The 13,600-nt window shown below is 48.7% G+C and overlaps 1 protein-coding gene across 7 annotated transcripts in view; it reads right to left on the bottom strand.

Moving 5' to 3' along the window:
* The window catches only part of INPP4A (inositol polyphosphate-4-phosphatase type I A), a 112,300-nt gene that overhangs the window by 50,560 nt on the left and 48,140 nt on the right, over positions 1-13,600 (bottom strand). For all 7 annotated transcript variants that reach the window (XM_080917049.1, XM_080917052.1, XM_080917054.1 and 4 more), the window contains exons 2-3: positions 1,278-1,339; positions 260-469 (exon numbers count right to left, since the gene is read on the bottom strand). In XM_080917049.1, the coding sequence (XP_080773175.1) occupies positions 260-365 (106 nt within the window). In that variant the 5' untranslated portion in view covers positions 366-469; positions 1,278-1,339. The remainder of the gene's footprint in view (positions 1-259; positions 470-1,277; positions 1,340-13,600) is intronic.

The raw sequence follows: 13,600 nt of genomic DNA, 5'->3' as shown, positions 1-13,600 counted from the left end.
TCCATTCCGCCTACTGGAAGGCAAGTCCAGAATGCCCACCCGAGCTAGAAAAACCATAGTCTTCGGTTTCACCAGACCAGTTCTCAGTTCCAGGAGCACTAGCTATCCTGATTCCTATTTCAACCAGAAGGGTCCACGCCAGGACACCCCCTCTCAAAAGCTCGGCTGCCCTCCCCGGCCTTTCTAACACTACTACAGCACGGAGCCTGCATGTTCCATGTTAATGACCAGATGCCTAGCGTAGGCCTGGGAGACTCACCTGCCAGAGAGAGGCCCACCATGTCGGCTGCCACGTCAATGGTGGAAGCCCGCTGCATCGCACGGGCCCTGGCACCATGGCGAGGGCTGTGCTCTCTTGCTGTCATGATGTCATTGGTGAGGGTATGCGTCTTGTTCCTAGGTCACACCTCACCTGATTCCCCAAAGCAGAGCCGTCTCCAGGCCCTGGATTTCTATGATGGCAGCAGCCCTGAGACAGGGGAGCAAACGCTGATGAGAGGCTAGAGGCTTATGATGGAGAGACTGTTCCTATGCAAAGACAGCAGGACCTAACCCTGGCAAGATGTTGAGAGTGGTGTCTCGTGATAGGGGTGAAATGGAGCTAGGATGTCTGACACCTTCTTCTGCCTTCCTCCTCCCCACCCTCTGCATGGTGTACCCGAGGATGCTCTTCTACCAAAACAGGCTGCATTACAGATGGCCTAACTGTAGCATAGAGTAACACAGTTATGGGCTTCCTACAGCTCTCTAACACTCCTCTACTGGCAAGTGTCACAGAATCCCCAATCTATCAACTCTCACATCTCAGCCTTTGATAGAAGGACAGAGACTATGTGAAAATCTCTGTTGTCCAAAGCAACGGACAAATCTTAAAGCCTCAGCCTGAATTTCCCTCCCTTCAGCCACCAAGTTCTGTTATGTCTTAGTCTCAAGCCTTCTCACAGTGTCAAGTGACAATCTACCCGTAACCACAGTGAGCATGCTGTGGATGGAAGAGGCTGCGACAGAATGCCCTGAGCTGAGTTTGAATGATGCTGGCCCAGCTCAGCGCAGAGCTCCCACTGTGCTTCAGGTTAAATAGCAAGAAGGGACTTTCAGGTTTATCTAACCCTGTGTACCACAGAAGGACCAGCCTTCACAAGTTAGGGTGACTAACAGAGCCATTAGCCTGGTGAAGAGAACCCTCTCAAAAGTGCCCGTAGACCCAAGCACACCACCTCCTGCCCACACCTGAAGACCCCAGGCTACTGCTCAAGTCAGTTTGACAAGTGACTTACCATACATGCTTGGTTTTGGACCATGTGGCATTTTGTCACAGAAGGACATCCAGATCCATCATCTAGAGACAGAAAAGAACAATTTGATGAGCTCACCAGCTATCATGTTCCCCAGAGCACAACACGTCAACAGTTACTCCTTCTAACTTCTCACTCAAAAGAAGGAGAAAGTAAAATGCACATTCCCTTCCACACCAAGGGTTATCCAGGGAGCATGGGCCTGCCCACAAGATCCAAGAGGGAATGAGGAAAGCTGAGTCCTGGCTTACCCACTCACACAGCACAGACCCCAGGAGGCCTGCAGTGCAGCTCTGAGGCCCTCTGCTCTCAGAATAGGCTGGGTGCACTGTCTCACTGCACAGTGAGAGCCAAATGCATGCTAGTGGGAGAGGGATCAGTGTGCTCCACTGGGCCCCCACTTGCCATCACTATAGAGAGCAGGTTCCTTCCTGCAAGATGGAATACTCAGGCCAGGGAGCTATGAGCGGTTAAGTCAGGGCTCAGGACTCAGCTCACAAACATGGTGAGAGTGAGCAGGAGAACAGAGTAGGGCAGTGCACTCAGACCTTGAACTGACTCATGTCCTTCTGCAGGCTGCACTCCTAACTTTCCCCCTGGGGTAAGCCAAAGATCTCTGTCCTAGGAGCCTCAGCTACCAGGGCTATGGACTGGTTGGAGAGCCACTCTAGAAATTGCTAAACGGAAGAAGTTACTCATTACTCTTATCCAAAGAATTTGCAAGGCAAATATTAAAACTTAGAAAGTACCAAGACTATCTCAATGGCTGGTCTTGTCACAAAGAGGCTCGGTTGCAGAATTATCTAGCTCATGTGGGCAAGTGTGTGGCAGACAGTCCTGCCAGCTAACTGACCCAGCCCACTGTGGGCAGTGCCATCTCTCCCGCCTCCCACTGGCTGGTCCTGCGCTGCTTATGTATGAAGACAGCTGCTGAGGAAGCAGTCACTGAGCATGGATGTTTTTCTCTGCTCCTGCCTGTTGCTGTGATGCAGCCAGTAGACTGCCTGAGCTCCTGCTTTGACTAATCCCCACCTCAGCCTAAAGTGTGATGACTTTTGAACTGTAAGCCAAGAAAACCCTTTCTTCACTAAGGTGATTCTTGTCAGTGCATGTGTCACGGCGGCAGAAACAAAACTAGGATGACTCCTGCAATCCCACAGTGATGGATGGATGCAGGAGGAGGGGACCAAGCTCACTGAAATCCCACAGTGATGGATGGATGCAGGAGGAGGGGACCAAGCTCACTGAAATCCCACAGTGATGGGTGCAGGAGGAGGGGACCAAGCTTACAGGTGATGCAAGCATCAAGGGAGGGAAGGAGTCATGAAACAGGAGTGTGTGATATTTTATAAAGCCATTGAAGTCCAGCACATTGATTCTACCTGTCCAACCTACCCATCTGTCCTTCCCAAATATATACTGCTGGCAGATCTGGGCCCTTCTATACTATGGATAACATTTCAGAGTGATACAACAATTTCTGAATACAATGTATTACATTTTAGAGACTAAAATATTCTTGCCAAGCATTTCAAATATGAAGACAGTCACACAACAAAACTGCTTACTGTCGATAATGAAGACTGGAATCGGTCTACGTGTCCAGTTACAGTACGGTCCAGAACACCAGGAGATACTAAAATCACTCTAAAACACCCAGGAGTCATGCACAGTATAAACTGAAGCCATTAGGCCTGAAACCACCGCCTAAATAGCTACAGTGAGAGGGAGAGAGCAAAGAGCTGCGAAGATGTAGGGCGATTAGAACCAGCTCCGCTGTGCTGGAGGAGGAATGGTGTAGCTACTCTGGGCATCTGCAAGTCCCTCCTTCCATGTAGTGCCATGTAGCACATGACTAAGGGGTGGTCCATCTGAAACATGGGATACAATTTGGGGTGCAACCTGGGATACAGAAAGGCACATTTATATGTGTATATACACACACCCCCCATGGAGACATTTTAGAACAGTGACAGTCATTAAGAGTAGTTCATCATCTGTTAAATGTACAGAGCAAAACAGATTAATCATTGGGAAAGCCAACCATATATGGCTGCCTGGGGCCGTCCACTGGTGTCAAGTACAAGCACAGGGCTCAGAATCCATGTTGTGAAATCAAAAAGATGTCACGTAGGGCTGGGTGTCCACTACAAGGTGCGAGTGGCTCCTGGGCAGAGAACATTCTGTTCTTGGCTGGGGTGCAGGTTCCCTAAGTGGGCCTGTGAGAGACAAGCCATGTGCCATACTCCATACATACTACACACATAGGTAGGTTTTGTGCCTCGGTAGGAAGCATACTTGGTGCCCTTCATCAGCTTTTTGCTACTGTTCTTCAGTCACAACTTAAAAGAGACAGGACACAGCCTGTGCAGGCTGCAACAAGATGGCCGCCAGGGCTGGTGTGATTTCAGGGAACTGTTCTGTCTTCCATAAGGCCATCTCACGTGTTCAAAAGGCTGCACTAAACACTGGCTATGACTTAGTATGTGGGAGGAGCTGATGTCTCTCCACCCTGGCTTCAGTGTAATCTCAGCACCCCACACCCTGCCTCGATACCCCTCTCTAAGAATAATGGTGAAGATACAAGTGGGCCCTTCCGTTAAGTCAGCAGACACGTACCATTAACAAACAGCCCTATCTAAACCCTGACACCCTGCCCCAGCGTGGCTAGCAACCCACCCTCTCTTTCCTGTGTTCTCCTGCCCACTCTACCTGCTCACCTGTCTCTGAGGACTGTGGTTTGTGTCATATGTATTGGGTGTGGGGGGTTTCCAAAGATTGAAATTTGCTGAAAGGGGTATTTACATACTAATGTTGTACTCGTTCATAGGTCAGAGGAACATTTAGATCAAAAGGTTTTAGCAGTTCTCATTCTATTTGGGGGGCATTTAACTGTAATCTCTAATTTAAATCAAGTCCCAGAACGCAAGGCAATTTGTTAAGCTGAACTTGGTTTCCCTCATTAATTTAAGATAATTCACTAAGGAATCCTAAATTCCCAGTGTCCCCAATTTTGCTCCCAGTTCTATTTGAAGACCGGAGCTCATTAGGAATAAGAAAAACTGCACTTTAATCATGGAGAAGCAAGAATGTGGGGAGGGGCTTAAGAAGCCGGAGGAGGAAAGCAGCAGCTGAGACTGCCTCGTCCCCACTCCACAGAGTCTGTCTCCCTGTGACAGGAGAGCAAAGGTCACCAAAGAGAGGCTCTACACCACCAATGCCCTGAACCCAAGGAGGGGTGGGGTGCTAACAACAGAAGGCAGGAAGGAAAGGGAGTGTCAGGATCCTCACAGGGGATGAATGGACCCTTCTGAAGAAAGTCTGGGAAAGGCCCGCCTTCCTGTGTCCTTGCTCAAGCCAAGGAGTCTCTAGTCGAGAGAGGGCTCTGCCACCTCTTGGAGGCTGTAGGCTGGAGCTGAAGGAGGCGGGTGAGTCACCAGAGCTGTTCTGGTCCATCTTAAGACTGGCATTTTTCTAAAAGTAGGCTCATAAAAATGGGGCTAGAGAGTACTATATAGAGGGGTGTGGCCTCTCAAAAATCACATGGAAATGAAACATATCTGAAGGAAAAAAAGGCCCAAATGCAAATGTGGGCTCTTCTGCCCAGCACAGCCCTGTGCTGAACTTGTCTACAAATGACAGGGAGCCTTCCCCCCACGTCACTCTTTCCATATACACGGCACTTGAGAGACAGTGTCATGGAAGACATGAGTCAGAGCGAGCCAGCAGTCCTTGAGGGACAGTCTACAACAGAGGATGGAAAAGGAGGAATTTTCCCTTAAACCCCAAACTCAGGATAGCTAAAAATCATAGATCAATGTGACATCACAACTCACAGGCAACAAAGGTTACTATGACTAATCATAGTGTTCTGTAGCCTGAGCGCTGGCTTGTGAACAAAATGTCTTCCTGCCAATTCTCAACTCCTGAATACTGCCTTTCAAGGAAAACCGTCTGGACAAGAGTCCAGCAGCAGACAGATAGTAGCGGGGTGTTGGGAAGTCCTTCCCTTGGGAGAGCTGTAAACAACATCTGCCCACTTTCTTGTAAGGACCCATCCAAAGCTCACCCTATGGGGCCAACAAGCTCACAGGGCTTACAGAGCCTGGTGAGAGGCTGCTGACAGGAGCAGAGGTGACCCCAAAACAGAAAGTCTTAACCCAGCACGGATGATGACTGCCTCGTAGCCAACAGCTAGAGGGAGCCACCTCCAGGAACCTCCACCTCTTCCTCCCAGCCCTCTGAAATTAGGGCAGAACTGCATTCAGATGTCTAGGAGGAGTGGCTGGGACCTCAGATGGGACCTGACCCTCCCCAATCCCTTCTATGCAGCCATGGCCACACCCAACAACTGAACTGTGATGATGGACACTCAAAGCAGGAACCACGGCTCTCATGCAGACAGCACTGTTTTGCTCAGAGGACTGATTTCTACAGCACAAGGTGTAAAGCTCTGACTCAGTGCAGCCGTGCTACCGAACAGTTCAGCATGGTTAGTGCTTTAAAAAAAAAGGTGGGGGGACTTTAGAAAATCAAGCACAAGCAAAAACAAAGTGCTAGCTATCAATGTACATCCTTTGTACATGGCACAACTTCACACACACACACACACACACACACACACACACACACGTTCTCATGGAGTCATTCAATTATTTACCTCCTGCTTCCCATTTCCTGTTTTCTGATAATAACAATAAATAAATAATGATGGGAATGGCATAACGCCATTTAAGTAGCATGTCCTGCACATGTAACGAGCATGCTAACTGATGCATATGGTGTCTGAACCCAGATGCATAGTGTATGTATCCCCTCCTCAGGAGATGAGTCACTTTATGGACCTCCCAAAATCCATGTAGTGAACCCCAGGGGTCAATGGATGGTATTTACCAGCTGGACCCTTAGAAGACAGGCTCCGTGCTCACAGATAAGACTGGTGCCCTACAACTGGGCTAATGTAACTGACCTTTCACATCTCTGTATTCCACTGTGTGAGGACATAAGAAGGCCCTCACCAGGTACCAAGTGCTGGCCCCTTGACTGTGGCATTCAGAACGTAAGAAATAATATTTATGAATTGCTTAGGTGTAATGTTGGAGGAATGCAAGGGCCAAAGGTGGGGTGGTGGAGAATCCCCTGGCTAGTTCTGCCATAAGCAACTCCTAAACGTCTCACCCGCCCACCTTTCAAACACCTGCGTTTCTGGCTTCTGTGCCTCATGCTACTTCTTTCCCGGCAGTTGCTGCACTGCAAAGATGAGGGTCTCTTAGGAACGAACATGCCTTGGGAAGCAGAGATGAACAGAGAGGCTGCGTGCGAGCTATGTCACATGAGATGAAAACACAAAGCAAAAACAAAGTCATGGCCAGGCTGATGTTGGACAAACATCTGAACCCACGAGGGCAGGTCAGACAGAGTCACCGTCCTCTGGGTGCCAGCACCAGGGATTGCGGAGGCTGCTTCCTGGAGCCAATCGCACAGTTCTCACACACTCATTCCCACCCACTAATCCCCAGTCGTCACTTATCACTCCACACTCTTCCCAGTACTGAGAAGATAATGGACACACTGTGTAGAACCTAATGTGCATTGTCACGGCAGCCGTGACAATGCCTGCCACTGTGAGTGCTGTTCTCGCTTCAATGACTGAAAAGTCTCCTCCTTTCACAATTGTTAGCTCAGCCACTTGAAGCTCACACAATTAACTGGAGCTTCCTGGAACTCTGGCTGGTAAAACTTTATTGCCACACAACTTTCCAGCCATGAATACAGAAATGGAAACCAGCCAATATTAATTTTTATGAACTCTCACACGCCAGGTAGGACATGCAGTTTCCAGATAGCTAAGAGGCAAAGAGAAGAGGACAGTGACTTCTCTGTGACCCAGGACATCTGAGTGGGGGCCAACCAGCCAATGAAAAAGGTAGCATCTTCTCAATCTGGGTTCTGGGAGACACAGAAGACTTTAGAGTATGAACCTACCCCAGTTCCTCTGTGGCCAGGTAGGATTCTCTGTGTTCCAACAGCCAGCTGGGTACGTCATTCTCCACCGGAATGTCTTCCCCTTCCTTTGCTTCTTCCAACAGAACTCAAAGCTAGAAGCCTGTCTTGGTAACAGTTTCTACCTCTCCTGCCCAGAGCTGGCACTGAAGGCTGGACCTGCAGACATCAGGGCATCCTCTATCCCAATCTCTGCTTCTCACCTCCTCCCCCTAGGGTGAGGCAAAGCCACAGCTGCCTCCTAGGGCAGCAGTGCAAAAGGAGGCACCCCCTGGGCAGTAGCACACCCCCCCAGCCAACAGTGCCTCTTGCCTTGTCCTACATCATCCACACTCTAGGGGTTTAGTGACAGGGACGTCAGGATGAAGGTAGGCACTACGACTCTTGGCGTCTCACCACATACACTGGGACCCTTTATCTGCTAGAGTTTTTGGTGCACACGCCCAGTCACAGTTTGAAAACAATAAGTTCAGAAATATTTCATAAGGTTTGAAATCAAATGCCATGGAGACAAGCATGACAAAATCGGTGTCCCACTGTTCCATTCATTGTCTCTCTGCCATCTATGTCACCTCCCTGTTAGCACTCAGGATCCATGTCAGTGGTGAGACCCACTGCATGGGACCACAGCATCTGTGTTCATGAGGATCTGATCCTACTTAATACACTAACGTCTACTGCAACCAGTCACTGCTGGGCCATCATGAACATGTGTCTAGGAAAAACCGAGGTATATAAGGGTTGGTACTACCCATGGCTGAAGTGCCCACAGGGGTCATACATAGTAAGACTGTGTTCCTAGTAAGAGAAGACCACTAGCTAACAGCCAGAATGCCACACGGCAGGCAGGAGACCCCACATGGATGAGTTTGGCAAGGGCACATCTGTCATAGCTAGTAGGCTGAGAACACTGTGCGCTCGAATGCCAGCAGTACAGGTGACGTGCTCAGCTCCCTCTGCAGATGAGCTACCTGCATGGCAGCACATATGGAAATCCCCGACCTTCAGCTCTCCAGTGCTAGCCCCCAGACTGGCTGCATGGATTCTCTCGGCACTCTGGCTGGAATCAAACGGTAGCCCCTGGAATCCCCACACTAACCATGAGCCTAGGTTTAGGCAAGTTTTCAGGGTTGGAAGGTGGTCAGAGAGACCCACCCGAATTCATTATGAATTTAAGTAAGAGTGTCCTTGCTGTGTGACTTTAAAGAAATAAAGCCAGATAACTCCGAGACTCAAGTTTGGCTTTCCAGACAGCGAGCTGCTTCACTGTCAGTCAGAGAATCCCAAACAGCTTGCACATTGGCCTATTGTTTGTACTTGTTAGTGTTTAAATAAAAATCAGGATGGCCGTGGAACAAAGCAAAACAGTCTGAGTTGCTGTAACCAAATCACAGCCCTAAGAATGCTGCACCTCCTACACCAATACTTTTCTTTAATGGAACTCTACACTGTAGCCGCTGGAAGTAGCAAGCTCAAGATGTTGCCTGTGACTCCTTTCTGGTGTGAAGAGCAGCCATCACTCTTCCCTCCATCTTTTTTTAGCTGCCCAGGGCTTAATGAGTGCTCCCTGCCGATGAGTGCTCCTTGACAAGCCATGAAATGACAAGGGAAAGGTTACACAGCTGGACCAAGACACGCCAGGCCTGTAGTCCCTTCTGGCTGCTCGTCCAGTCTCCACAGAGAAGTACAGCTTCTCTAGAGACCTCATGGTGAATCCTCACAAGCGCAGACAACCGTAAGACAGCTTGCAAATACCTTCCCTGACCCATGACCCCGCCACTGTGCTGCACAGAAGACAGTGAAGAATGGTAACTGTCTTGAATGGAACCTGAGGTCCATTCTGCCTCTAAACAAGGGTGATGATCACAGAGTGATAGGAGGGGACCCCCACAGCCATGGCTCACAGAGGAAAGCTGTGAAACCCAGAGCTGTCTCTCATATGCAAACCTGAGCATTGAGCTCTGGACTCCAGCAGAGAGGCCAGAATCATCTGGGGGAAAAAAGAACCTTGCCTGAAGAACAACCTCTGCCTGAAGAACTGCCCTTTCAGACTGGCCTTTGGGTAAGTAAGTCTGTGGGCCTTTTCTCTATTGATGATTGATGTGGGAGGGCCCAGCTCACCCTGGGTGGAGCTACCCCTGGGCTGTTGGTTCTGGGTGCTTTAAAAATGTAGGCTGAGCAAGCCAGAGTCAGCTCCTGCCTTCACGTTTGTGCCCTGATTTCCCTCCATGATGAATATATTACTGGAAGTAAAAGATGAAATAAACCCTTTCTTCATAAGCTGTTTTTGGTCAATGGTGTTTAGTCACAGCAATAGGAACATCAAGTAAGACAAGTGTGGAGAGGTGGTGGGACTGTTCATTTAAAAAATCTCGGAATATTTTTGAAAAAAAAATATATGTATGGGTGTTTCACCTGAGGGTTAGGGTTAGGGTATGTACACCGTGTGCATACAGTGTCCGAAGATGCCAGAAGAGGGCATCAAACCCCTGGACCTGAAATTATAGATGGTCATTAAGCATATGCCTGCCGGGAACCAAACCTGTGTTATCTGAGATGATGCTCTTATCCACTGGGCTGTCTCTCCATCTTCAAGTCTTTAAAAATGCTATTACATTTTATTAATTCACATGTGCACATGCACACTTTGGCACGTGCAGTGGTCAGAGGACAACTCTGAGAGCCTCAGGAGTCGATTCCCTCCTTCCACCATATGGAGAGCAAGGGCTGAACTCAGGTCATCAAGCTTGGCGTAAGCACCTTTCCCTGACCAGCCATCTTGCCAGCCTCAGGTTTTCTTTTTATAATCACTAGGAAAACTTACTTTCTAATTCACAACCGTCAAGGCTGGCTTCATGAGGAAATATGACATCAAGAGAATTCCATAAAGGGCTCTAAATTCGAAGCAACAACCACAGATCAATGAAGTGCCAGGAAGACAAAGTTATTTTTGAAACAAGGCATCAGGCCAGGAGACCAGGGATGGTCTATCCAAGGCCTTCCAAATGGGAAACCGTCCAATTTCTAGATTCCTCTCCAACACAGAGAAAACTGAGGAGAGATGTGCTGGTCTCCTTACGTCACATGGAGACAAAGCGGGCCACACAGCTTACATGTGTTAATGTATATAGATCTCTAACAAAGTGGTGTGCTGTCTACTTGCTTCAGCTCTAACAATGCTACACTGTGAGCAATTACTCCTGGAGAGAACACTCGGCAGACACTGACAGGACTTCTTTCCATGTTCTCATTAAAGGGAGGGGAAGGGGTATTGAGGACTTGGAGGCAGTGGTCTGGATTATTATACAGGACATCTCTGGAGAGTTGACCAACAGCTTCAGCTAATCAGTTGTGAATATCGTTTTGTGTTTGGTGAAACGGGCCTCTGACACTTAATCTTCAACTACAATGTGGCTGGATTGGGAATCAACAAGGTGACTCAGCTCTGGAGTACAGCTTTATGGGTGTTTCCAGAGAGATTTAAATGAGGCAAGAAGACCTACCATCAATGTAGGTGGTACCATCTTATGGCCTACGGTCCTAGATTAAATGAAGGGCAGGGAGAGACAGGTCATCAGCAACACGCCTCCTTCCGTTTCCTGTTCCTCCCAGACGTGAGGAGGTGAAGGCCATCTTTCTGACCACATGGACTGTATCCACTTCAGACAAGTGGCCCTTTCCCTAAGCTGCTGTTGGGTACTTTATCACCAGGACAACTAGCACAGGACCCTTCTGAGCTGCTATTACAGAGCCAACAGCAAAAGAGATGAGGGAAGCCCATGGAGAAAAGAAATAATTTTGAATAGCTTTTGAGCCATGACTCAGGCCAATGTACTTCTTTGAGGAAACTTCCAGAGCTGACCTTCCAGTGCTGTTACTGACCAATCTCAACGAGCCAGGGTAAGGCACTAGCTGGCCCTTGTTGTTCTCATGCTCAACCTCTTCCCTACGGGTGACAATTCTTCTTGTACTATTGAAGATCATACCAACAAAAGAGGACCCCAGAGGCAGAGGACAGACATTATTTCTAGTGGGCTCTATGGTTGTCTCTCTGCTCCTCTGTCCACCTGGCTCAGCTACTACCACACAAGGTCCTTCTGGAGAGCACACGACTGAGTCAATGATGTAATTATTAAGTCATTTGACAGTGGACCCTGTGCTATGAGGGAAATGAGAAGGAAGCCTCAACCTAGTGAAACAGGTGTTGCAGGTAAGAGGTAGACAGAGTGACTTTAAACATGTGCTTATGTAGGGAAAGTAGTAATTGATGTGACACTGACAGTAACTGACAGCATTCTAAGGGACAGAGGAGGCAGGTCTGGGAAGCCAGAAATGGTTGACTCAGAGGCAACAAGAAGCCCCTTAGGATCTTAATTCTTTAAACAACTCTGCAAAGTACTGGCACTCTTAGATCTCTCTCACTGGACAGGCTTTGACCAAAACCTTTGCTTCCCTGAGATACACCTTGTAGGAAACCACCCTGTTCAGGATGAGTATGGATGGGTCAAGATGGTGCCCACCAAGCAACACAGGCAGGGCATACCTAGGGATCACCAGGGGCTCCACAGATAGGTTTGGCTTCAGCACAACTAAAGGTAACATCAGCCCATGCTCACGAGCTCTTAGGGACCACTGACTCTGTATAAATAAAACCCAGCAGTAACAGGAACTAAAGACATCGGAGGCTTTAAAGTTAGTGCACCATGTCTTTCTGGAGGAGGTGGGGAGGCAATCCTTCACCACTGTGCTGCGTCTCTTAGAGCTCCTCCTAAGTGGTACAGCTATGGAGCTGCTCAGCAATGTGGCTGCCACTCTTCCCTTTTGCTGCAGCTTGGTCCAGAAACATCTGCAGATTGATTGTACATTGTTTGCAAACCAGCCAGTAAGAGGAAGGTGTGATGAGATGCGTCACCGTCACCCCTTGCTCCACAATCTGCAGCTGAGCTCCGAAACGCCGACAGCAAAGACACTAAAGCTCCCACAAAGTAATGGAGACTAGCTGTCACCACCAGCAGTGACCATAACATTGATTACAATCTCTACGTTTTTAAAACTGGATAGCAGCTGGATGTTAAAAGGATTGGGGGAAACGTGCCATCAAGATTCACGTGTGTGTGTGTGTGTGTGTGTGTGTGTGTCTGTGTGTGTCTGTGTGTGTGAGAGAGAGAGAGACAGACAGAGACAGAGATTGAAATTGAGGGAAAATATACCATCAAGATTCACGTGTGTGTGTGTGTGTGTGTGTGTGTGTGTGTGTGTGAGAGAGAGAGAGAGAGAGAGAGAGAGAGAGAGAGAGAGAGACAGAGACAGAGACAGAGACAGAGAGAGACAGAGAGAGACAGAGAGATTGAAATTGAGGGAAAATATACCATCAAGATTAACTTGTGTGTGTGTGTGTGTGTGTGTGTGTGTGTGTATGTGCATGTGTATGTTTATGCATGCAGTATGTGTCTATCTGTCTGTCTGTCTGTCTGTCCACCAACAGAAGCCAGAGGAAAGTGTCAGATATCCTAAAGCTGGCATTACAGGCAGACGTGAGCTACCTGATATGGGTTCTGCGAACTGAACCTGGGTCCTCTGTGAGTGCAGCAAGAGTTCTTAACCACTGAGCTCTCTCTCCAGCCACCCCCACCCCTATCCCTCACCCCAGACCCACTTTTAACAACTATTTTCATGTCCAGCTGGAAGAGACCTGTAGGAAAAAGAAACCTTGGGAACCAGCATGCAGCAGGTATACCCTCCAGGCCCTTTGAGCCTCCCCCTTTACCAGCCCACCTGAGTCTTGACTCCTTGGTAGAACACTGGCAGTGGAGCAGGAGGTGTGGGCCTCCACCCGGTGAAATACTCTCTCACCTGGAGAACTCAGGCTGCCTAAAAGAGCACAGACATTGACTACAGGCTAGACCTACCTCTGCCCCCTGCCTGGGGTTCAGGACTAGGCTCTCAGAGGCAAACCACACACCCAGGTGAGCAGGTGTGAAACACTCACATTATTCCGGAGCACAGTGTGGGGATGGGATAGAAGTAATGTCAGAAGACAGATACTCTGCGCTGAACAAAAGATCCTAATAGTGTCATCAAACACTCTGACATCGCTCAGGGCACAGCTTTAACCACAAACGAGAGGGAAGAAACACAATAGTCACATGGCCGACACACAGGACACCATGTCAGAGCTGCTCAGCCCTGCTAGATGCGGCTCCCGCATCCCTAAATCTTACCTCCTTTCCCGGGTATATACACTGCACTGATAGAGATGGCCAAATGAAAGAACCACATTTCCTGCGGTTTGTCCTGTGTCC

Source organism: Micromys minutus (genome assembly GCF_963924665.1).
Source record: "Micromys minutus genome assembly, chromosome: 5".
Lineage (NCBI taxonomy): Eukaryota > Metazoa > Chordata > Mammalia > Rodentia > Muridae > Micromys > Micromys minutus.
Note: the sequence above shows the minus strand (reverse complement) of the source record. Positions and strands in the feature narration are given on the sequence as shown.